The following is a 23,898-nucleotide window of genomic DNA, read 5'->3' as shown; positions in this document are numbered from 1 at the left end:
TGCCCCGGGATTTTGGCGCACGCGATCAGATTGTGTCGCTTCGGCTCCGGCTTGCACACGACAGAAATCGGGGATGTGGCCTTCGGACAACCCGACGGATTCGGACAACGCGTGGGATTTAACATTTAAAATTGTGTCGCAAGACACGCACTTACATGCAGCGGGAAGAAGCAGGTGAACTCCTGGGGGGCAGAATCGACGGATGCAGGAACTCAGGTGCACGAGCTTGGTAGATCGGGCCAGACCCAAATCCTCGTCGGACATCACGCGGCGGGATCGCGACAGGACCGGATAAGTAAATCCTCCCCATTAGCTCTACTTTACAGGTCCATTTAGAACTATTGATTTACTTGATCTAGCTATTTTTAGTTTAGTTGATAATGAGAGGTTATTTAAAGATTTTGGCAAACTCATCAATAAAATTAGGAATATTGTGACTGTGTGCATAGTTTGTAAATGGGGTACAAAAGATCCTCCAACTAGGGAAACCTAGTACAACCTCTCTAAACGTGTAAAGATGGATGAACTGTACTGTTTCAAAACTAATGGCTCTGAAAATATAGGGGTGAAAATATGGAATACTTGGAAATATATACTCAATTATAAGCCAACCCGAGCACAAGCTGAGGTACCTAATTTTAACACAAAAAAGGAGGGAAAATTTGCTCGAGTATAAGCCGAGGGTGGTAAATGCATTGGTCACAGACCCCCCAATATATAGTCTGTCAGCCTCTGTAGTATATAGCCTGCCAGCCCCTGTAGTATATAGCCTGCCAGCCCCCCCAGTAGGAGGAGGTGGCAGGAGGAAGATGGAGGACAGATCGAAATTATACTGTGATTGTGGGGGTGACTTTTAGTCCCTCTTTCTTTCGCCCACAAGTTGAGAGGTATGTATTTATTATTACATGTTGTGTTACATTTCAGAGTTTAAATAAAGTTAATTGAAGAAGAAAAAAACTCACTGCACAGATCGCTCCGGAAGCGGAAGTGCCTGGGCGGAAGTGTCGTCTGTAGCGCGTTGTTTGCCCCGTGTGTGAGCTCCAGACCGGGCAGTCAACGTCGCAATGGCGGATGTAACAGCCCGTAGCCTTCAGTACGAGTACAAGGCGGTAAGTGTCATCCTGAGGTCCCAGTGAAAAGCTGCGATGTGATAACCCATAGTCCTGGTCAGGGGGGCCGCGGAGTGTCACACTCCTGCAGCCGGGCGCAGCTTTGTGTGTTCTGAGACTTGTAGTTCTACACTTTCCCTCATATCAGCCCCATCATAGTGTGTGTCTCTCACAGATCCTCTACAATGACTTTCTGACCCTGTGGAGACCACATGTGGGACCCCTGATCATGACATTGGTGGTCCTAACCCCAGATATATGGAGAAGCTGCTTCCTGTTATGATTCTCTTTTATGGCTCTGTATATGGATATGTCAGCTATTCTTATAGGAAAGTGAATGAGGGGCTGGAGATAGATGGACAATCTGCTGCTTTCAGTTATATGAATCCCATTTCTTCTGCAAGGTGTTTCCATGGATATGGGGAAATTTCAGGGGAAATACAAATATACTTTTACTTTAAATACAATGTTTTATAGCTTCTATATCTATCTATCTATCTCTCAACTCTATCCATCCCTCATAATAGTTGCCATCAATAGATGTCCAATTGTTACCCACCTATAGATCTCGCTTTTCTATCAATATATTAACTATTTCTGTCTGTTTCTTCATCTGTAAAAACTGACACTATCCGTTCCCTTTGACTTCAATGTAAAAATGACTTAATGTCATCCGTTATGATCAGTTTGCCACCATCCGTTGTGGAAAAAAAAAAAGTACTGCAAGCTCAGTCATTTTTCCCGTGAAAAAAAAAAAAAATGAAGAATAACAGGATCACTGTACAACTGATGATAATGGATTACATTAAAATTTACTTTGATTTCAATGTGATTTAAAATGGAGCCATTCAATTTCTGTTTTTACTTTTTAAAGTGGAAAATAGAAATGGAAATCCCGTCGGTAGTGTGAACAGAGCCTAACTGAGATTGCTTCCCTATCTCTATGGTGCTATACTTTATATGGCAGTAACTCAACCTGATATAACTTCAGCACAATCTTAAGAGGTGCCAGCTAGTGCCCTGTGCTTTTATGATCTCTGTTTTTTTGTAAATCTCTAGGAAATTTGAAGTCTTGGTTAATAAATAATAAAGTTAATATATAATCTGTGGAGTTTTAAATCTACCAACATTCATCAAGTTAAACCAGGTGCACTTAATCATAGCCAGTGGCACAGTCACTTTATCAATCTTATATTTGTTATCCATGGTCGTCTTCTTTTCTTTCTAAAAATCAACTTTAAAATTATGCTAATTAGCTTGATGGGCTCCTGGTGGTGTTACTAGAACCCTTCCGTACTGTAGCTTCACATGCTGTTAAACTGCCTCATATTCCCTCTCCCTCTGCACTATGGACACTTGCTACAGCAGAGGCGGCTTCAGCTCACATTGGGAGGGTGGAAATGCTCCTTCCACCCTGCAACAGCCTGTGAGGAGATCTGCAGAGCGTAGGGACTCTGGTTAGGCCACCCAGAGCCCTTCCGTCTCAATAGCAGAATATTAAAAGTTGATTAAGGAAGGAGGTCATGGATTACAAATATAAGAAAGTTACCACAGTCATGGTGCCTGGTAGGTACACGACTCATTAAAGTTGTAGGACTGCAAGCAGAGATCTTGATAACAATAAGTGGTGTGTATGGGATTGTAAGATCTCCATAATCATTGGGGCACATATACTAAGAGTAGTGCAAACTACACTGAATGCAGTTTTCCTGTATATAGTGAAGGTTTGCCAGAGTCAGGATTTCTGCTGCCCGTTTCTCATAAATCTGGTTCTTCCCTGCACTGCTCCGACAGAGTGAACCAACTTTTTTTTTTTAGGTGAACCTTGAACATGGGCCGTGCGACACTCTGTTCTTTTGGACTTTGCATGATAAATCTAGTGCACGGTCTGACTGAGCACCAGAAATTTGTGTCCCATGATGCCTAGTGCAGCCGCGTAACAGTTATGACACAGACACTTCTTAAATATATATGGAAGCAGTTTGCACCTAAAAGAATGTGCAAAGGCCAACAGAAAACTGGCGCACAGCCCTTAGTTTATGTGCCCCATTATGTTCAGAATTTGGAATGCTATATATTTTTCGTTCGTCTTTGTAATAATATTGCTCTCCTTTTCCCAGAACTCTAATCTTGTACTTCAAGCGGATCGATCCTTGATCGATAGAACCCGCCGAGATGAGCCCACCGGGGAGGTGCTATCACTGGTGGGGAAACTGGAAGGCACCCGCATGGGAGACAAGGCTCAGAAAACCAAGCCACAAATGCAAGAAGAGAGAAGAGCTAAGTAAGTGTTTTGACCAAAGACTTTTTATGAGTCATCTCTTGCTTTTGCTGGAGGCATCAGACACCAATGAGACATCCAAATCTTTTGTAAATATAAAGTGCAATAAATGATCTTTCCAAAAATAATGTAGAGAAATTTTGTAATTGCATATTTTTGTTTTGTAGGAGAAGAAAGAGAGATGAAGACAGACATGACATAAATAAGATGAAAGGTTTTACCCTCCTATCAGAAGGAATTGATGAAATGGTGGGGATTATATATAAACCCAAAACCAAAGAAACTCGTGAAACCTACGAGGTTCTGCTCAGCTTCATCCAAGCAGCGCTGGGAGACCAGGTCAGTAGTTGCATTTTCTTTCCCTCTTCCATATATAATTCTTTTACTACATCTATGTAATTGTTTTTTTCAATAACATCGTGCCTTCTGCAAGGTTGATTTCCTTAAGTAGGTGTTTGTCTTGTACTTTCTTATGGCAGCCAAGAGACATTCTGTGCGGTGCAGCCGATGAGGTCCTGGCAGTGATGAAAAATGACAAACTTCGAGACAAGGAAAGGAGGAGAGAAATAGAGCAGCTCTTGGGACAGACAGATGACACCCGCTACCACGTGCTGGTAAACTTGGGAAAGAAGATAACAGATTATGGAGGTGACAAGGAAATTCAGAATATGGGTGAGTATCAGGATTTCTAGCACTTCTACACATGTATATTAAAAGTTCATTGTCCTGCAATGCTAGAGCTAGGACAATTTATGGTAATGTCCTAGTATTATTATATTCTTCCAAAGTATTTAGATGTCACCATCTTTTGCTGCAATATCACAATAGATGATTGTGATGTTTCAGGTATTTAACGTATCCACAGGATATATCATAAATACCTAATGAGAGTTCCACCACCTAGGACCTGCGCTTATTTAGAATAGTTATTCCGTAATACGAGATTAGTATATGGCATTGATTGAGGAACTTTTAAGGTATCTGCACACGTACTGGAATAGCTGCAGGATGTACCCCAGCGCTAATCACACAGACATTTTGTAAGCATCTAATTCTGCATTTGTTTTCTGCATTGTCTGTATGGCATTGCTGTCAATGCCATACACTACAATACTGCGTAGTTTTCACACAGACATTTCACAGATAATGCTATGGGTATTCTCACAGCATTAACATAGCTGTTAATTATACTGCGATTGATATTGCAGCACCTAAAGGACTTGCAAACTGGCTCTGCATGGTTCTTTGCCTGTTTGCCACCTATGTAATCATCTCATAGGGGTCCCTAACTGATAAAGTGAAAAGGAGCTTATTGCGGGCTCACAGCCTTGTCATTTCATATGTACTGCCTGTAATTGGAAATCAATTGGGGTTTAGTATCAAAGAATTTGAGTTGGAGACAATGTTATATGGTCCTCTTTAAGTGAATTTCCAGTTTATGAAGTCATTTGATTATCTTTTATATATCTCCAGATGATAATATAGATGAGACCTATGGCGTCAACGTGCAGTTTGAATCTGATGAAGAGGTGAGTGATTCCCCCTGCATTAAATAAGATGGGCAATAACCCATTGGCTCCAGTCACTATTTATATGTCTTTGTTGAAGGTGGGTGATGAAGACGTGTATGGCGAGGTGAGAGATGAAGCCTCTGATGACGATATGGACGGAGATGAAGCTGTTGTCCATGGGACACTATCTGCCAATGTAAGTAGCCAAAGATCACTTAATATTATTGCCTTCCTATGGCTTTAAAAATGTTCATGTATTTTTTTTTTATACCTACAAACCCATTTGTTCCATACACTAAACCATAGTTTCCATTGTCGTAGTCTTTGCTTGGTATTTTACTGAAGGCCACTGCACTATTATTATTGATGGCATTTATTTCATTCTTCCCACAGCTTGTGACATCGGGAGAGCTCATGAATTCTAAAAAGAAGGATCTTCACCCTCGAGACATTGATGCTTTCTGGTTGCAGAGGCAGCTGAGCAGATTTTATGATGATGCCATTGTCTCCCAAAAGAAAGCAGATGAGGTTCTGGAAATCTTAAAGGTCTGTAAATGTCTTGTTTGTTCATAATCTGTTAAGGGATTGGCCACTTTGTCAAGTTTTCTTTCCAATTGTGGGGCTTAGGATATTGGGTTGTTAACAATATATGTGGTTCTGCACAGATTTCTTGATATGTAAAGAAATCTGAGTTGATCCTGCGGGACCATGACCAATCTCTACACGCTCTAACCTTCCTGAACTGTATGACTGTATTCGACCCTGTCATAAGGTCTGGAAAGATTGTTACAGATCATATATACAGATTGTTTATGGATAGTTCAGATCACATGATCCTCTGTCTCCGGCAGTTCTGTGGTCAGTAATGTTAGCCTGAGATGTAAAGTAAAGCCCTCATAGGTTATGTGTGCAGAACATATTAGAATGAGGTTGGAGTGAAGCCGTCCCCTTTAAACGTTCTTAGAATTTTCTAGGGGGAACTCGGAAAGAACTTTGTTAGAAGAGTGATTTACTCCATTCTACTAGTGCGGCTACTCTTTACTGCATGGCAGCTGACTTTCAAAACCTTGTTCGACCCAGAGTATCACATTGTATCAGTATAACAGAAAGGTTCCAATATTCAAAGTATCTTTTGTCTTCAGACTGCAGGAGATGATCGTGAATGTGAAAATCAGCTGGTCCTGCTGCTGGGATTCAACACTTTCGATTTCATTAAAGTTCTGAGACAGCATCGCATGATGAGTGAGTATTTCCGTGTTTTCAGCTTCTATGTCCATCATCTTCATGGACATTTCACATTGATGATCAAATGACAGAAGGTTTAAATACATAGAATTTTTTTCATCTATTTAGGAACTATTTAGGGGTTTTATAATGCCTAAATTCCTCTACCTTATGAGAAGCGTTAGATGTTTGATTTAAATCGGTCAGTATTGGAAGGATTTGGGTTATCAATATCGGTCCTCTGCTCACTCTTTTATATCATCTAGGGTCGTTGCACCATTATGATACAGTGCACAGAACCAGAAGTGGGAAGAAGCTGTGTAGTGTATGTGCTGGGTTACTGCTGCTTTGCTCCTATTAAGATGAATAAGAGTTGAGCAGCAGTAATCAGGAATGACCCCTACAAACCTACCCATCTCCATCCACTGTGCAGTTATGGTACATGGAGCTTCATGTATTATGTGGTGCATTAAGGGGCTAGTTGTTGGCACTTCAACAAAATTGATGTTTTTTAAATAGATACTCATTTAGGTTCTTATGTACATAATTATTGAAATGTCTTGTTTTTTTTTTCAGTTTTGTATTGTACATTATTGGCCAGTGCTCAGAGTGAAGCAGAAAAAGAGAGAATTATGAATAAAATGGAGTCTGACTCAGAATTATCCAAATACTTGTACCAGCTACAGGAAACCGAGAAGGAGGATCTGATACGCGTGAGTGATGAGGGAGGGTTTTTTTTCTTGTACTTCAACTTAGGTTCTTTAGGTTTGTACCAATCTTGTACATAACACGGGGACTGCCTGTATAAGGATGCATGTGATAATGGTGGCTGTGAAGAGAAAGAAGTATTTTAGTTTTGTTGCAGCAAAAGCCAGTTTTGATTTACTGTTAATTGTGGACAACAACCTAGTTAGATATTGCACATGGGCTTCTCTTAGACAGTTCACTTATTCTTAGGTTCAAAGCCTCCATCATCACTTTGAGATTCCTCACTTGCTGTGACACACGTTTTGCTTACTTTTGCCCACAGGAAGAGCGTACCCGCAGGGAGAGGGTGAGACAGTCTCGTGTAGACACAGACTTGGAAAGTATGGAGATGGAGCAAGGAGGGGATGTAAGTTTAACTTTTTAAGTGTTTTTATTATAACTCAATAAAGTCCTTAAGTATTAATTTCTCTGGTTTCATACTGGTTGTGGTTTCCCTGGCTCCATGTGTGAGCCTATTCCTACCCAAGTCTTCATTGACCTCCATGCACAGGCTGATGTCATACAGATTTGCAAGCAACTGCATGAGGATCCATTATATGGGGCAGATTAAGCATATGCCCCTGTAAATGTAGCTGAAGTTAATGAAGTTAATTTTGTGTCCCTGTATTTTCTTAGTCTTTCACTCCACGTCAAGTTTTGGACCTTGAGGACCTGGTGTTTGCACAAGGTAGTCACTTCATGGCTAATAAGCGTTGTCAGCTACCCGATGGCTCCTTTAGGCGGCAGAGAAAAGGTTATGAGGAGGTCCATGTGCCTGCACTGAAACCAAAGCCCTTTGCATCTGATGAGGTGAATGAAAGCAAAAGGATGTTGCTCCCTTAATTGAAAGAGTGTAAGTTATATGTAATTTAAATTTTTTTTTTTTTGTAGCAACTTGTGCCAGTTGAAAAGCTTCCAAAATACGCCCAGGCCGGGTTTGATGGGTTTAAAACATTAAACAGGATACAGAGCAAACTGTATAAAGCTGCACTGGAAACAGATGAGAATCTGCTGCTCTGTGCCCCCACCGTGAGTATTTTATGCAATATAATCGAGCTCTCAAATATGTCGGTGAGATGTCATTGACTTAACTCTAAATGTGTTTCCATTAGGGTGCTGGTAAGACAAACGTGGCTCTCATGTGTATGCTGAGGGAAATCGGGAAGCACATCAATGTAGATGGCACCATCAATGTAGACAACTTCAAAATCATTTACATTGCCCCCATGAGATCTTTAGTACAGGAAATGGTGGGCAGTTTCAGCAAGGTAAGAAATAAGTCTACGTGATTGCTACTTTATTATTTATTGTTCTTTTTGTATACTAATTGTTTGTTTTTGTGTCACGCAACTTTTATTCTGTTTAGAGATTAGCTACATATGGTATCACTGTGGCAGAGCTGACAGGTGACCATCAACTATGTAAAGAGGAGATCAACGCGACCCAGATCATTGTCTGCACCCCAGAGAAGTGGGATATCATCACCCGTAAAGGGGGAGAGCGAACTTACACACAGCTTGTCCGTCTCATCATCTTGGTCAGTTCTTGCGCATTTAACATCCCTCTTTCTTGCACCGTATTCACGTTTAAAATTGCCCAAAATTAATCCGTAACACGGTCTTTCAGGATGAAGTCCACCTCCTTCATGACGACCGAGGTCCCGTGTTGGAATCGTTAGTGGCTCGAGCCATCCGTAACATTGAGATGACCCAAGAAGATGTGAGGTTGGTGGGCCTTAGTGCCACACTGCCCAACTATGAAGATGTGGCCACTTTCCTTCGTGTGGATCCTGCCAAAGGCCTCTTCTATTTTGACAACAGGTACCTTCTTTACATAATCTCTAGTTGATCTCTTCTATACACCTGAAATGAGTCCTATTCACTTTACAATCCTTCCTGGCTTACAGCTTCCGTCCAGTACCGCTGGAGCAGACGTATGTTGGAATAACAGAGAAGAAGGCTATCAAACGTTTCCAGATTATGAATGAGATTGTTTATGAGAAGATTATGGAGCATGCTGGGAAAAACCAGGTGAGAAAAACTGGCTAAAGTCCAGCCCATCTCTTAAATGATTACTAATAGTGTTCCTTCCAAAGTATCTGATTTGGGAATACTGAGCTCCTCTCACTCCTCCTAGGTGCTGGTTTTTGTCCATTCCCGGAAAGAAACTGGTAAAACTTCCCGAGCCATCAGAGATATGTGCCTGGAGAAGGACACACTAGGTCTGTTCCTCCGGGAGGGCTCTGCGTCAACTGAGGTGCTGCGTACAGAGGCTGAACAATGCAAGGTGAACTATCATTCTTTTGTGTGTTTATCCTCTCAATGTATGGTGCCCATATTTAATAGCTTATTGTCATTTCTGTAGAACCTGGAACTGAAAGATCTCCTGCCGTATGGATTTGCTATTCATCATGCAGGGATGAGTCGTGTGGACAGGACTCTAGTGGAGGATCTGTTTGCGGATAAACACATTCAGGTATGTTTTTTTTGTTTGTTTTTTTTCCTCCTCCCGTCATGCCTAAGGTCAAACATACAACCAGGTGAAGGAGAGAGGATGGGTGAGCGCTGAGATGTCTTATATTTTTCCGTGTAGCCGTCTGGCTTAGTTACTGTACGGTGAGACAGCTTGTGTTCACCACACTATGGTCTGTTGCATCATGTTCCATACATTTGTCTGCATGAGGCTTTAGGTTACCTGAACACAATACCTGTAATATCAGACTGCAAACAATTTTGCACCCCGTGTGTCTTTGTTTGAGAGCCTTAGTAGAAAAGACTTCCCCAACCACGAACAGAAATCGGACCTGTCACATGGATAGCACAACTATGTGTATAAGCCCATAGAATTTCAAGGTGGTGTGAGCTAACTTTTGGAACAGTGGCTAGCATGTGTTGAAAATCAGCATTTGTGTACATGTAGCCTGACTTTTTGTCCATGCCCGCTACTTTTATCCCACACTTTATCCTGTTGAGGTTAAAAAGTAATAGATGTGTTAATAGTCAAATGAGCATGTATGTAACAACGACACATTACTAGGGAAGCCGTCATAAGAAATTGACCTAATAAACCACTACCAGTAGGTTTCTAAGCAGAGTAACACCTGCCAGATTGTTTCTTTTATTAGCCAGTGTGGTGGCATCATCCACAAAATCACCTTTGATGTGAGATGTAAATTGGTTTTACAAAGACAAGGAGGCTGAGAGCTCAGAACTGAAGTCAAGCTCTCCATGTCTCCTCCGTTGTGATGGATATCATGCACCATTCTTTGGGAGAGCTGCTTACTGATGTTTATGAATACAGGGGCATCAATTATGGCAGAGGGACATTCTGAGGTTGGGCTAGCTTGACATCCGTGCTGAATTCTCTGCCTCCATGCAGGATCATTAAAGGAACATTAACTGGAAAGTGTTAAGCTACTTCTTAACAAACTGATAGATGTCTATTCGGTCAATTTCTGTTGCCAAATTTCATTACTGTCACAAAATTTTTAATTCTGCTTCAGCGTTGGTTAGGATTTTGACTTAAAACCTCTAATATGATGCTAATATAATGGTATAGAATAACAATGCTAAAATAATGTCACATGATTTTCATACTGGTGGTAACTGTTGTTGTTGGTTGCAGGTTTTGGTCTCCACAGCCACGCTGGCCTGGGGTGTGAATCTTCCAGCTCACACAGTCATCATCAAAGGTACTCAGGTTTATAGCCCCGAAAAGGGTAGGTGGACAGAGCTGGGAGCCCTGGATATCTTGCAGGTCAGTATCCTTGATTGATGACCCTACTGTATTACATGAAAACAAAGTTTCCTAGCTGAATATGAACTGAACTTTCTTTCCATTAGATGCTTGGTAGAGCCGGGCGTCCTCAGTATGACACGAAAGGTGAAGGTATTCTCATTACATCGCATGGAGAACTGCAGTATTATCTGTCACTCCTCAATCAGCAGCTCCCCATTGAGAGCCAGATGGTGGCCAAACTACCAGACATGCTAAACGCAGAGGTTGTCCTTGGAAATGTGCAAAATGCAAAGGTAATCTTGTTGGCTTTTCGTAAAGTTTTTTTGTTTTGGAGCAGTTTACCAACTTTTATAAAAGGGGGATGTCTTACGATGGCAGGGAGATGGAACTTGTCTGATCACATGAAGGGTCCCCAACTTTTAGCTTGCTCTCTGTGGGGCTAATGTGGTCTTCCTTGCTATCTTTGTTGGTGTCATTGAAAGGATGATGCTTGCGACACAGCGATTTAATCAGCAACTTATTGCTTCTGCTCTGCCCCGGCTTTCATTACGGCTTCCTGAGGAAAACAATACCATTAAAAAGGAGGGGGAATTTCTATGATTATTGTAACCTCCCTCCAGGGTTCCCTTGAGCAGTAAGAATCATGCGGCAGCAGATCCAATGATGATCTAGCTGTTTCCACACCTTCTACTCCTCCTTCAAGCCCAGGAAGTGTTTCTTTAAAATGGTGCTGAATGCAATGTACCTGGGCTACCCAGGACTGCAGGAGGTTGCCTGAGTCCATATACCTGTCTAGAAAACTGTGTACAGGGGAGACAACGTGGGTGCCCAAAGACATGCCACCTCTAGGTTCACCACCACTGAGACTTGGATATCCACAGGATACAGAAGTTGTTATTGTAGGACAAAGCTGTTATAATTTCCACAAATAACCTTTGTAATATTCTGATCATTATTTTTTTTACAGGATGCTGTGAACTGGCTGGGTTACACCTACCTGTATATCCGCATGCTCCGCTCACCCAATCTATATGGAATCTCCCACGATGCTGTAAAGTCTGATCCTTTGCTGGAACAAAGACGTTTGGACCTTATTCACACAGCAGCTTTAATGTTGGACAAGAATAATTTGGTCAAATATGATAAGAAAACTGGGAATTTCCAGGTAAAAATATAATGGGGTTGTGTCACTAATTTAAATCTCTTGCCCTCTGGCCACTTGGAAATTCATAGTCCTCCTCATAGGGTGTGTGTGTGGACATAACCTGTCATTATGTGAATACATTATCAATTTATTTTATTTTTTTTTTCAAGGTCACTGAATTGGGACGTATTGCTAGCCACTACTACATTACCAACGAGTCCGTGCAGACTTACAATCAACTTCTGAAGCCGACCCTCAGCGAAATTGAACTGTTCCGTGTGTTCTCATTGTCGTCAGAGTTCAAGAATATCACTGTGAGAGAGGTGCGTCAATGAGGAACTTATGGACTTCCACAGTGAATATGAGCATTTGAATGTTTTTGCAGACTTTGACATTTGACTTATCTCATAGGAAGAGAAGTTGGAGTTACAGAAGCTCTTGGAAAGAGTTCCCATTCCTGTGAAAGAGAGTATAGAGGAACCAAGTGCAAAAGTGAGCACCCTGCCGTTATTCCTTACCTGATGTGTTTACAGTGCGTCATCTCTATCTCTAACTAACGGGTGCACTTTTTTGTTTTGTTTAGATCAATGTCCTACTACAAGCATATATCTCACAGCTGAAACTGGAAGGGTTTGCTTTGATGGCCGACATGGTGTATGTCACACAGGTACAATGAGACCTAAAAATTACTTTTCCGCCATCAGAAACCTACATACGTTACATACGAACTACAACACTCTAAGCCAAATTTGTACAATATGCCCAGTCTATCCTTCCTAATTTACTTCTATTTCCATCTAGTCTGCTGGACGTCTCATGCGAGCCATATTTGAAATTGTCTTGAACCGTGGATGGGCGCAGCTTACTGACAAGACCCTGAATCTCTGCAAGATGATCGATAAGAGGATGTAAGTGACCTCCTGGCATGTGTATTGATGTGTTTCCAACGGTGCAGTTCCAGCATCGAACTTTGATCTCCATTTTCAGGTGGCAGTCCATGTGTCCCCTCCGCCAATTCAGGAAGCTCCCAGAAGAAGTGGTCAAGAAGATTGAAAAGAAGAACTTCCCCTTTGAACGACTGTATGACTTGAATCATAATGAGATTGGTGAGAATATAGTCTATTCTTATAATGTATGGGTCATGCCATCAAATGATTTAGATTTACAAGGTTCCTGTACGGATAAAATGATAACCAAGTTTATTTATCCAGAGCAGGACTTGACATTCACATCTTCATTTGAAGCCAAATAATTTTTGGTGTATCCACATGTATTGGCAGTGCATGGTTTTAGCCATTGATCTGATGCAGAGATATCTGCACCATGTGGCCTTGACTAGTTTTTCCCATTTTGCCATGTTTTTTGATTTGATTATATATTGTGTTATTCATTGATTTTGTAAAAATTTTAATGTTCTTTCCTTCATAGGTGAACTGATTCGTATGCCCAAGATGGGAAAAACTATCCATAAATATGTGCACTTGTTCCCAAAGTTGGACCTGTCTGTTCACTTACAACCTATTACTCGTTCCACACTAAAGGTGGAGCTGACGATAACACCAGACTTCCAGTGGGATGAGAAGGTGAGTCTGAAAAGTGGCCAGCAGTATAAGCTATAACTTGGTCACACAGAACAACGTGAGGCTGGTTTCAGGTGAATGTGTTGGGAACGTGGAAATGGACCTACATGCTGATCGCATCCCACAGGCCAAACACAATGCAGTGAACAGGAATCCTTGCATCATAGTGAAAAATGCTGTAAGGAATCCCTGTCTTCTCAGTAAACTGCAGCACCTGTACTGTAAGTCAGGGAATCCTTTCATAACATTTCCCTATGATGCAAGAACTCCTGTCCTACTGCGTTCTGTTCAGTCAGTGGGTTTGAAAAGTGTCTATATTCATGTGAATGCATTCGTGTGCAGCCCGCCCTAAGGTGTATTTTACAAAGAAACATGACTCAAAACTTCAGTGAATGTTTTGTTTCTCATCTTTATTCTTTGTTGTCAGGTCCATGGTTCCTCTGAAGCTTTCTGGATATTGGTGGAAGATGTGGACAGTGAAGTGATTTTGCACCATGAATATTTTCTCCTGAAAGCAAAATACGCCCAGGATGAACATCTTGTCACTTTCTTTGTGCCAGTGTTCGAGCCGCTGCCTCCACAGTACTTCATTAGGGTTGTGTCCGACCGCTGGCTTTGTAAGTAACACACAATTTTTTTTTTTTTTTTTTTTGACCGGTTCCTTACTAACTATTTATTTTCTTTCTTTTTCTATTTGTACTAAACACATAGAAAAAATGTATTTGTCCATAATTATTTTTATTAAAGATATTTCATACTGAGCACTTGGCCATAGGCAGCAGGGCGGCCATGAATATAGCAGTAGCACACTTGTGCTACAAGCTGCTCTATTTAATTGGTGCTACAAGGGTCACCTATTCCTGATTCATTGCTGTCCCACTGCTGGGATCCCTTGTGATCAGCATGTCATTCCACGACCACAGAACTCGCTGTGACCAGACCCTCTTTAAATATTAGGAGGTACATTCATTCACATGCGAATCTGTGTTAGAATCCAGATGTGTTACATGCAGATTTGGTGACTGTTCACCCCACGCTTTGCAAAGCATAATAAAATCTTTGGTGTAAATCTGCCACTTTTGATCTAATTTTCTTTTTGTTCCGTTTGCAGCTTGTGAAACGCAACTTCCGGTCTCATTCCGACACCTCATACTTCCCGAGAAATATCCTCCTCCCACAGAACTCCTGGATTTGCAGCCCCTGCCCGTGTCTGCTTTGCGAAACAGCGCTTTTGAGAGCCTTTACCAAGACAAGTTTCCATTCTTTAACCCCATTCAGACACAGGGTGAGTCCCCTTTTTAACTTTTTATGATTGTGTATTTGATAACTTCTGTGTTCTTCATGGAACCCCAATGAGGCCCATGTGAATATTACTCATTTGTGCCACCTGGTATTGGAGGTATTCCTCTATAACCGAGTGTGTGTTGAATTATTGATAGTGAAATTTGTGAGGGTTTAGTACAAATTAAATCTTCATTTTTCTTGATCTGAGATTTAATTTGATGACATAACAGATGCACAACATTGTAATGGGAAAACATGCCTGCAGGCGAATGTGCAGTACACAAAGCAGCCATGGATTGGAGATTGAATGTTATCCACAGCATAACTGCTGATCAATGGGGCCTCTATCCATCACAAGAATCTATGTCCTTTTACCAGTAACTACTGTTTGGAGTAATTTGGGTATGTTCCCTGTCTATGGAACTGCAGAAGAAGTGGTGTACAGCGCTCTGCTATCTTGGGCAGTGCCATGGAGTGTGAATAAAGCAAAAGGGCACATTCTTGACCCGTTTCTTCATTTATTGGGTGAAGCAAATTCCCGTTCTACAGATTCAAGCAGAGTTTCCCCTGCATTTCCTGTGGATTAGGGATAACATTTAATCTCAACATGAAGGAATGCTCCTCCAGGGAGGTTTTCTGAAGAATGATTAAAGGGGTTTTCCCACAAACAAAAGTTAGGCCCTACCCACAGTGATGAGACCCCCACAGATCAAAGTTCGATGGGGTCCCACGTAACTCCGTCTGACCCCTTGTCGCCCCATCAAATTAATGGAGCAGACTGCCGCGCATGACTGTTTTACTCCATTAATCTCTATGCTCTGTTAGTCCGACGGAGGTATGTGGGACCCCATTGCACCCCTCGTTTTTGTGATCTGTAGGGTCCTCATCACTGAGACCCACACTGATCAGCAAGTTGGGCCCTATCCTGTGAATAGGGAAAACCCCCTTAAAGCTGGAGCTCTCTTTGAAGTATATGTGATACTGGGATGGCTGAGATGCATAGCCCCCTCCATCCCCTATTTATAAAGAAATGTTTTCATGTGTTCTTCCCTTCTTTTCCTTTTAGTATTCAACACCGTATATAACAGCGATGACAATGTCTTTGTGGGAGCCCCCACCGGCAGTGGGAAGACTATCTGTGCGGAGTTCGCCATTCTTCGTATGCTGCTTCAGAACTCAGAAGGACGTTGTGTCTACATCACTCCCATGGAGGCCCTGGCTGAACAGGTAACATCCTCTAATCTATATGTCAGCACGGATAGCACACTGTGCAGAGGATGGAAGTCCTTGTATTATAAGTATATAATGCTATATAATTTCTTCTGCTGCCCCAGCACTGTGTTAACTGTCAAGCAGGCAGATGAGAAGTCCTTGTTTTATTCTGATGTAATGCAAGGACTTCTGTCCTCTGCACAGTGCAGCCGGGCCAACAACTGGCCCGGTTTTTCCCCCAGACTCCACATGATCATGTGCAGGTTGCTTTAGTCTTACACACAAAACAAGTGCAATTCTTTCCATTACACCTCGTGACTGGATTTGCCTGACAATAACTGATGTGATGCTCTTACATTATATTCTTTGGTAAAGGGACTATTCAGACCCTGGATTAAAGTGTAACGTACTAAACTCTTCATGGCTTTCTTGACACCTTTGCTGGTCCTGGTATCCAGGTTTATCTGTACCAATATGTTTTTGTCCAATCCATAAAACTCTTCTCTATTCCTGCACAGACTCTTAGCAATAAGTTTCCTGACAAGTACTTTTGGTAATTGTTGTTTTTTTTTCTATCATAAACTTTACCATCCTCCGCTCCCTGCATAGATTTGCCTTCCCTGAACATTTCGGCACCACAGAGGTTTTATTCTCTCCTCCCCTTCACAAATTGTCTAGAGATTGTGCTTTTGTTTTTTGAGTAATTAGAGTGTTTGTGTCTTTTTTGGTGTTTCAGTTCTCTGCACGCCGTACACGTTAAATATGTCCTCCGCCCACACGCACTTATACGGCAGCATTATCCCATTACTCCGCATTTATTAGCTTGATCTGTCAGCTGCTAGATATGATTCATTTATGGAAATCTATGCTAATGGATCATCTCTTCACTTTCATAAAGCTACTTTTTGCTTCTGCACATAAGTGTGTATTGGACTGATAAGGACCAGGAATCTGGAGCCTTCACCCCAGTCTAGCTCTGGCGATGGCTGTTTCATAGATTGGCAACACACACGCAGGGCTGTGCAGTCAGTAGGCCAAAGGAGCTTCACTACTGAAAAGGGGGATTGGGTGCACAAGACGCGCCGACGCACCACGTGCAGCCGGTCAAGCCATGAGTTGCACCATGTTGACAGTCACAGTGCAATGAGCACTTCCATAACCGATGGAAGCTTTAACTGGTGAAGGAGGCTGGATTGTGGTGAGTGCAGCTGAGAAGTTCTCACTGCTCCCAGCTCCTCTCCTGACTCTGGTCAAGGTCAGGACCCAGAGCAGAACCCAGACCCAGGAGTGGTAAGTACTAGTCAGCTGTACTGTACTGCTCCCGAGTCCTCTTCGCTTCTGGCACAGTTGTGCTCTGGGTCTTCATGACAGAGAGGAGAAGAGCCAGGAAAGAAGAGGATTTATTTTTTTTTTGCCCTGGGGTCTCCAATATTTGTCTGCACTGTCTCCAGTATTATTAGTTTTACTCTCTGGGGATCTCCAGTATTTGGGATGGTATTTTGTGCTGTATGGAGTTAGAGACCAAAAACTGGGCCAGTAAGTTGGAGCAATAGAGAATTTCAAATTTAACACTACTCTTAGCTTTTGATAACCCCCTTTCAGTACATCTGAGCTGTTCTCTAACAGGCATGTTCCTGTCAGGGCATATGCAAAAGGCTTGTTCAGATGAGACATTTAGAAGTGATGAAGATGCGGGCCTACCTATCTAGTAGTATATTGTATGGATGTAGGTTATGTCATGGTGCAGGGCTTGCTAACTGGTTCTTCCTTCCTCTCATTATCTGTCATTAGGTGTTTATGGACTGGTTTGATAAGTTCCAAGACCATCTGTATAAGAAGGTTGTGCTGCTGACTGGTGAAACCAGCACAGATCTCAAGCTCCTGGGAAAGGGAAATATCATCATCAGCACCCCAGAGAAGTGGGACATCCTATCCAGACGCTGGAAGCAACGAAAAAATGTGCAGAACGTCAGTCTCTTCATTGTAGATGAGACGCATCTCATTGGAGGAGCCAACGGGGTGAGTTGGTCTTTGCTAATTTTGCTTATTTTCCATTGCTGCAACTATGATACTTCAAATTAAAGGACCAAAATTTATATTTTTCAGCCATTACTATATATTTTTTTAGGTTCCTACTTTATAACAAATACCACATTTTTCAGACTATAAGATTAATCTCATGTTTAGTTATCATTAAAAAAATATATTTGTTATCAATTAAAAATTGCCTGCTGGTCCCACAAATCTCTGCCACAGACGTACAAGCACAGCACTGCTGCATACACACGTACAAGCGCACACAACTCTGCTACATTCACTCACACAACCTTCATTGTCAGGAGGGTCTAGCAGTGCGGATCCTCCTGCTTATGATCTGTATGACACTTCTCAGCAAGTCTTTTTATTGCTAAAAATTTAATTTTACAGTCAGAAAAATATGGTAAATAAGAATTTGCATTTGGTTTTACTTGATTTGAGTCTTAGACTCTTCCTCATTCTCTGCCCGCAGCCTGTGTTGGAGGTGATCTGCTCCCGTATGCGCTACATCTCCTCCCAGATTGAAAGGCCCATCCGCATAGTGGCCCTCAGCTCCTCTCTGTCCAATGCCAAAGATGTGGCTCACTGGCTTGGGTGCAGCACTACAGCTACGTTCAATTTCCATCCCAATGTGAGACCGGTCCCCCTGGAGCTACACATACAGGTAAGGGTTTTTTTTATTGCATACAATTGCCTATTTTGTTACTGTCAGGTGAAGAATTGAGATATTGGGATTTACACCGTATATTATGGATATCTGATGTCCATGCATGGAAAGGCTGCCTTTACTTGATGTGTACTAAATGTTCATCTATATATAAAGATAAATGCAATTCCTTGATTATAGAATTACCCAATCCTGTAGGCAGTCATAGTTATTAGCTTTAGTTTGTAATGCGTTCTTGTTCACACCTGACCTCAATCTCCCTAGGGGTTCAACATCAGTCACACACAAACCAGACTGCTCTCCATGGCCAAACCCGTGTACCACGCCATCGTGAAGCACTCACCAAAAAAGCCCATCATTGTCTTTGTTCCATCGCGGAAGCAGACGCGGCTCACGGCCATCGATATTCTCACCACCTGCGCTTCTGATGTCCAGCGCCAAAGGTACAGACAGGACCGATAATCTGCATAGAAGTTTCTGCATATTACTCCAACACATCACTGATGTTTCCTCTTGTGTTTTTTAGATTCCTTCATTGCACAGAAAAGGACTTGGCTCCATATCTGGAGAAACTCAGCGACAGCACATTGAAGGAGACTCTGCTTAATGGTGTGGGGTATCTGCATGAGGGGCTCTCCTCCCTAGAGAGGCGCATTGTGGAGCAGCTCTTTAATTCTGGTGAGAGATCTGTGTAGAATATTGATATTATGTGATTCTTTATTACTTTCCCATTCTGACACTCTGTAGTTACTTTCTGCAACCTTCTTGGAGATAAAGAAAGCTTGTTACAAGACAAATAATCACATATAACTAAGACTCATTATGTGACCAGGATTAATTAGTTCGTAGTTAGTAGGTAGTTTATAGTAAAATGTCATTAGTGCTTATGTCCAGTTCGCTAATTTCTTAATGAGAACACTCAGGATCCCCTGGTGCCTATATAAAAGGTTATTTAAACATAGGTTGTGCACTGAAGACTTCACCTACACACGAGAGGATACGATCATGGAGGCTAATATTATTGATCATATTAATTATGTCATATTAGATCTTATGGAGTGACAGCAAGCAGAGATCTTAAACTCAGAACTTCTAGTAACTTCATTTTACAATGGTTAGCTGGTTAATGGAGTACCCCTTTAAAAACAATGAGTAAATGTCAGCTTGCACCTCTTTTCCTATGATAACAATTCCTCATGTGTCCACTACAGGTGCCGTGCAGGTGATTGTCGCTTCTCGCAGCCTCTGTTGGGGGCTGAATATTGCCGCTCATTTGGTTATCATCATGGACACTCAGTATTACAACGGAAAGATTCATGCGTACGTACGGCTCATTCTAGAGATGTCAGGGATGTATCCGTTGTCCTGTGCCAACTAATAATTTCCCTTTCTACAGGTACGTGGATTATCCCATCTACGATGTTCTACAGATGGTGGGATACGCGAACCGGCCACTGCAGGATGACGAAGGGCGATGCGTCATTATGTGTCAAGGATCAAAGAAGGTGAAAAAACATTCTCTTACATCCAGAGGCTATAAGAGGGGTTGTCTAGGCTATAAATATTAGGACACTTTTAGATTGGTGGAGGTCCACTGATCCGTATGATCAGCTATACTGGAGGCAGATGGTTCTGTGCTGTGTAGTGTCTGAAACGGGTCACTGCTGATATACAGTGACCACTGCTGATATACAGTGACCACTGCTGATATACAGTGACCACTGCTGATATACAGTGACCACTGCTGATATACAGTGACCACTGCTGATATACAGTGACCACTGCTGATATACAGTGACCACTGCTGATATACAGTGACCACTGCTGATATACAGTGACCACTGCTGATATACAGTGACCACTGCTGATATACAGTGACCACTGCTGATATACAGTGACCACTGCTGATATACAGTGACCACTGCTGATATACAGTGACCACTGCTGATATACAGTGACCACATCTGACCACTGCACAGAGAATGGCGCTGTCTGCTTCATGTTCCTTTCTCTGATCTGTGTGGGGTGCTGGGTGTTGTACTCCCACTAACCTGATATCAATGACCTGTTCATTAACCTCTTAGTTGAATGAGCTTGGCATGTTTGTATATTCATAGAGATCTCTGATATACTGCACTAATACCAGAACCTGTATAAGACCTCAACTAATGGGTTGAAAAATGTTTCTACTCGCTGAGCGTAACAAAGACTTGTTATTAAAATATTTAATATGATCATAGATTACTACACCACTTTCTCTATTCAGTGACAAAGCCTCTTCCATCCGTCTAGATCAAGGCATTCACCACTTTATTTTTAACTTTTCCCAGGACTTTTTCAAGAAATTCCTCTATGAGCCTTTGCCGGTGGAGTCTCACTTGGATCACTGCATGCATGACCATTTCAATGCAGAGATTGTCACCAAGACCATAGAAAACAAGCAGGACGCAGTGGATTACCTGACCTGGACCTTCCTTTACAGGCGAATGACCCAGAATCCTAATTATTACAACCTTCAGGGTGAGGACAGTATACATAGTGCTGCTACAGGTTTAGTTTTATGCCTCCATAAATGAATAACATCTTGTGGGTTATGTTTAGGTGTGTCTCACAGACATCTTTCGGACCATTTGTCAGAACTGGTAGAACAGACGCTCAGCGACCTGGAGCAGTCCAAGTGTATCAGCATCGAGGATGAGATGGATGTCGCTCCTCTTAATCTGGGCATGATAGCCGCTTATTATTACATCAACTACACCACCATAGGTAGAGTAAATCTTCTCCCCCTGTCCTTACCTTAAGGATTATTCCATCACTCCATCCCAATCTTATTACTTGTATAATTTTCTTCTATAGAACTGTTTAGCATGTCATTGAATGCTAAGACTAAAGTGAGGGGGTTAATCGAAATAATCTCCAATGCGGCTGAGTACGAGAGTATACCTATCCGCCACCGGGAGGATAACCTGCTGCGCCAGGTAAGAGAGGTCATGTTGTCTCATACCAGTGCAGGACAAATAACATGATGAAAATGATCTGTTCTGATGGGCATTTTCTCCCGTTTTAGTTGGCACAGAAGGTCCCCCACAAACTTACAAATCCCAAGTTCAATGACCCACATGTAAAGACCAACCTGCTGCTTCAGGCTCACCTCTCCAGGATGCAGCTGAGCGCAGAGCTCCAGTCTGACACCGAGGAAATTCTTAGTAAGGTGAGAAATAAGGCCCAAGGATTGTCTGGTAATATCATCCCAGACTGACCTCATATAATGTGCTACCTGTCTCTTCTGCAGGCAATCCGGCTCATCCAGGCCTGTGTGGATGTGCTCTCCAGTAACGGCTGGCTCAGCCCAGCTCTCGCTGCTATGGAATTGGCGCAAATGGTCACCCAGGCCATGTGGTCCAAGGATTCTTATCTGAAACAGCTGCCGCACTTCACATCTGAGCATATCAAGAGATGTACCGACAAGGTAACGTGTCACTCACGCCGGCTCTTGTATGACTATAGTGTACTCCTTGCTGACTGCTGATTTCTCTTGTAACAGGGAGTGGAGAGCGTCTTTGATATCATGGAGATGGAGGACGAGGATCGTACCGAGCTGCTGCAACTCTCCGATAACCAAGTGGCTGACGTGGCCCGGTTCTGTAACCGCTATCCCAATATTGAGCTGTCTTATGAGGTGGCCGAAAAGGAATCTCTCAGGAGGTGAGTGCTAAAAAGCAGTATCCAAAATATTTATAAATGGAGTGTGACTCCATGACACACTAAGGCATTTATATATGTGGTACAATGGAGGCTACTTTACACATACTGTAAGTGTTCCCTCCTCAAGCAGGGGTTGGTGGGGGTTTTATCCGTGGTGGTCATAAATCCATGTGCTGCCATTCCGTTCATCTTTACGGGACTAGCAAAGTAAAACTGACTAGTGTGTTTGGCTACCTGCTACAGTCCCTTAGAAATCTTTGGTGTGGTAGCACAGGTGCTGATCACCTGTTCTGGTAGGAATAATTCTATTGGGGGCCGAACCTCTCTTTAAGTTATAACCTGATTTTATCCGTTACTATATAGTATTTTATCATCTTATGATGTGATTCTGTTTCTTTCCCGTCAGCGGTGGAGCGGTTGTGGTCCTCGTGCAGCTGGAACGAGAAGAGGAGGTCACTGGACCCGTCATCGCTCCCCTCTTCCCTCAGGTAAGTTCCACAGAGCCAGTGTCAGCTGGGGGGGTCTACTAGATACAATTGTATATCTGAGGCTTATGAGAATATTCTTTCTTTTCCCGTTTTATGTAAATGACGGTTTTTTTTTTAATTTTGGTCTTAACAGAAACGTGAAGAAGGCTGGTGGGTTGTCATCGGAGATGCTAAATCCAATAGTCTTATATCTATTAAGAGGCTGACACTTCAGCAGAAGGCTAAGGTGAGTACATGAAGGGAATCTAAACAGAAAATGACATACAACTACTCCCATCATGAGTAACTGGAATTGTAGCAAGGACGCAAGCCTGGAAGTCTTATACCGTAAATCAAGACTAATAGACTTTAATGCTCCAGTGTGTGCACCCCTGCTCCATTCACATTGTGGGTTATGACCTCTTTTGTGAGTCCCAGTCATCAGATCCCCCAGTGCTGGTTATCCTTTATCCACACAACAGGAAATATCCCTCTGCCTCTCCACTTATTATAGTATTCTTATAAGCATAACATATGGCGGTGATCACAGGGCAGCGTAAACGGCAGGGAATATCTGCAAATAGTGTGTTTTCCAATGGATATCAAAGTAAAAATGTCATGGTCCAATGGAAATGTAACCTTCAGGCATTCGGTGCTCTGACCTTCTGTCCTTTCCGTTCCCTCAGGTGAAGTTGGACTTTGTGGCTCCCGCCACAGGGACGCACAATTACACCCTGTACTTCATGAGCGACGCTTACATGGGCTGCGACCAGGAGTACAAGTTCAGCGTAGACGTGAAGGAGGCGGAGAGCGACAGCGACTCTGATTAGGACATTTCAGGGGGTGATGTCGCCTTCTAGTTACTCAGCGGGTGAAGTAACTGCTCACATCATCTTGTTGTCAGTGTAAATAGCGGCTTTTAATGTGAAAGTCGGGAGCAGCGAGACACATGAATATGTAATGACATAAAGTTATGTCCTTGTTCTGGTTCTTTACTAGTTTATAAAATAAACTTTTGGTTTTGTAAGTTGTGGCTGTGTTTTCTGAAAATAATTTTTTTTCTGTAGAACTTGTTTTCCTTTTACCAAGGGGAAGCTGAATGTCATGAAGAATCATGGGACATGTCCTGGAGGCCCATGGAATATAAAGATTTGCTAGTCTTATACTTCAGCTTATCTGGGTGGGTGGTCTG

The 23,898-nt window shown here is 42.3% G+C and overlaps 1 protein-coding gene across 1 annotated transcript; it reads left to right on the top strand.

Moving 5' to 3' along the window:
• The first annotated feature begins 972 nt into the window (after positions 1–972).
• SNRNP200 (small nuclear ribonucleoprotein U5 subunit 200) lies at positions 973–23,737 on the top strand. Its single transcript, XM_072148929.1, has 45 exons — positions 973–1,109; positions 3,230–3,393; positions 3,558–3,729; positions 3,870–4,062; positions 4,864–4,919; positions 4,999–5,097; positions 5,295–5,447; positions 6,044–6,143; positions 6,702–6,838; positions 7,156–7,239; positions 7,509–7,682; positions 7,764–7,901; positions 7,985–8,140; positions 8,239–8,409; positions 8,499–8,692; positions 8,779–8,902; positions 9,009–9,158; positions 9,237–9,347; positions 10,497–10,628; positions 10,715–10,903; positions 11,578–11,775; positions 11,925–12,077; positions 12,166–12,246; positions 12,338–12,421; positions 12,556–12,662; positions 12,742–12,860; positions 13,183–13,337; positions 13,762–13,951; positions 14,446–14,619; positions 15,685–15,845; positions 17,622–17,849; positions 18,340–18,531; positions 18,799–18,977; positions 19,061–19,212; positions 19,746–19,854; positions 19,931–20,039; positions 20,865–21,054; positions 21,136–21,300; positions 21,391–21,512; positions 21,602–21,745; positions 21,827–22,003; positions 22,079–22,239; positions 22,646–22,727; positions 22,861–22,953; positions 23,393–23,737. The coding sequence occupies exons 1-45, from the start codon at positions 1,065–1,067 to the stop codon at positions 23,534–23,536; spliced, it is 6,411 nt and encodes a 2,136-aa protein (XP_072005030.1). The 5' UTR covers positions 973–1,064; the 3' UTR covers positions 23,537–23,737.
• Positions 23,738–23,898: the final 161 nt, after the last annotated feature.

Source organism: Engystomops pustulosus, chromosome 4, assembly GCF_040894005.1.
Source record: "Engystomops pustulosus chromosome 4, aEngPut4.maternal, whole genome shotgun sequence".
NCBI lineage: Eukaryota > Metazoa > Chordata > Amphibia > Anura > Leptodactylidae > Engystomops > Engystomops pustulosus.
Note: the sequence above shows the minus strand (reverse complement) of the source record. Positions and strands in the feature narration are given on the sequence as shown.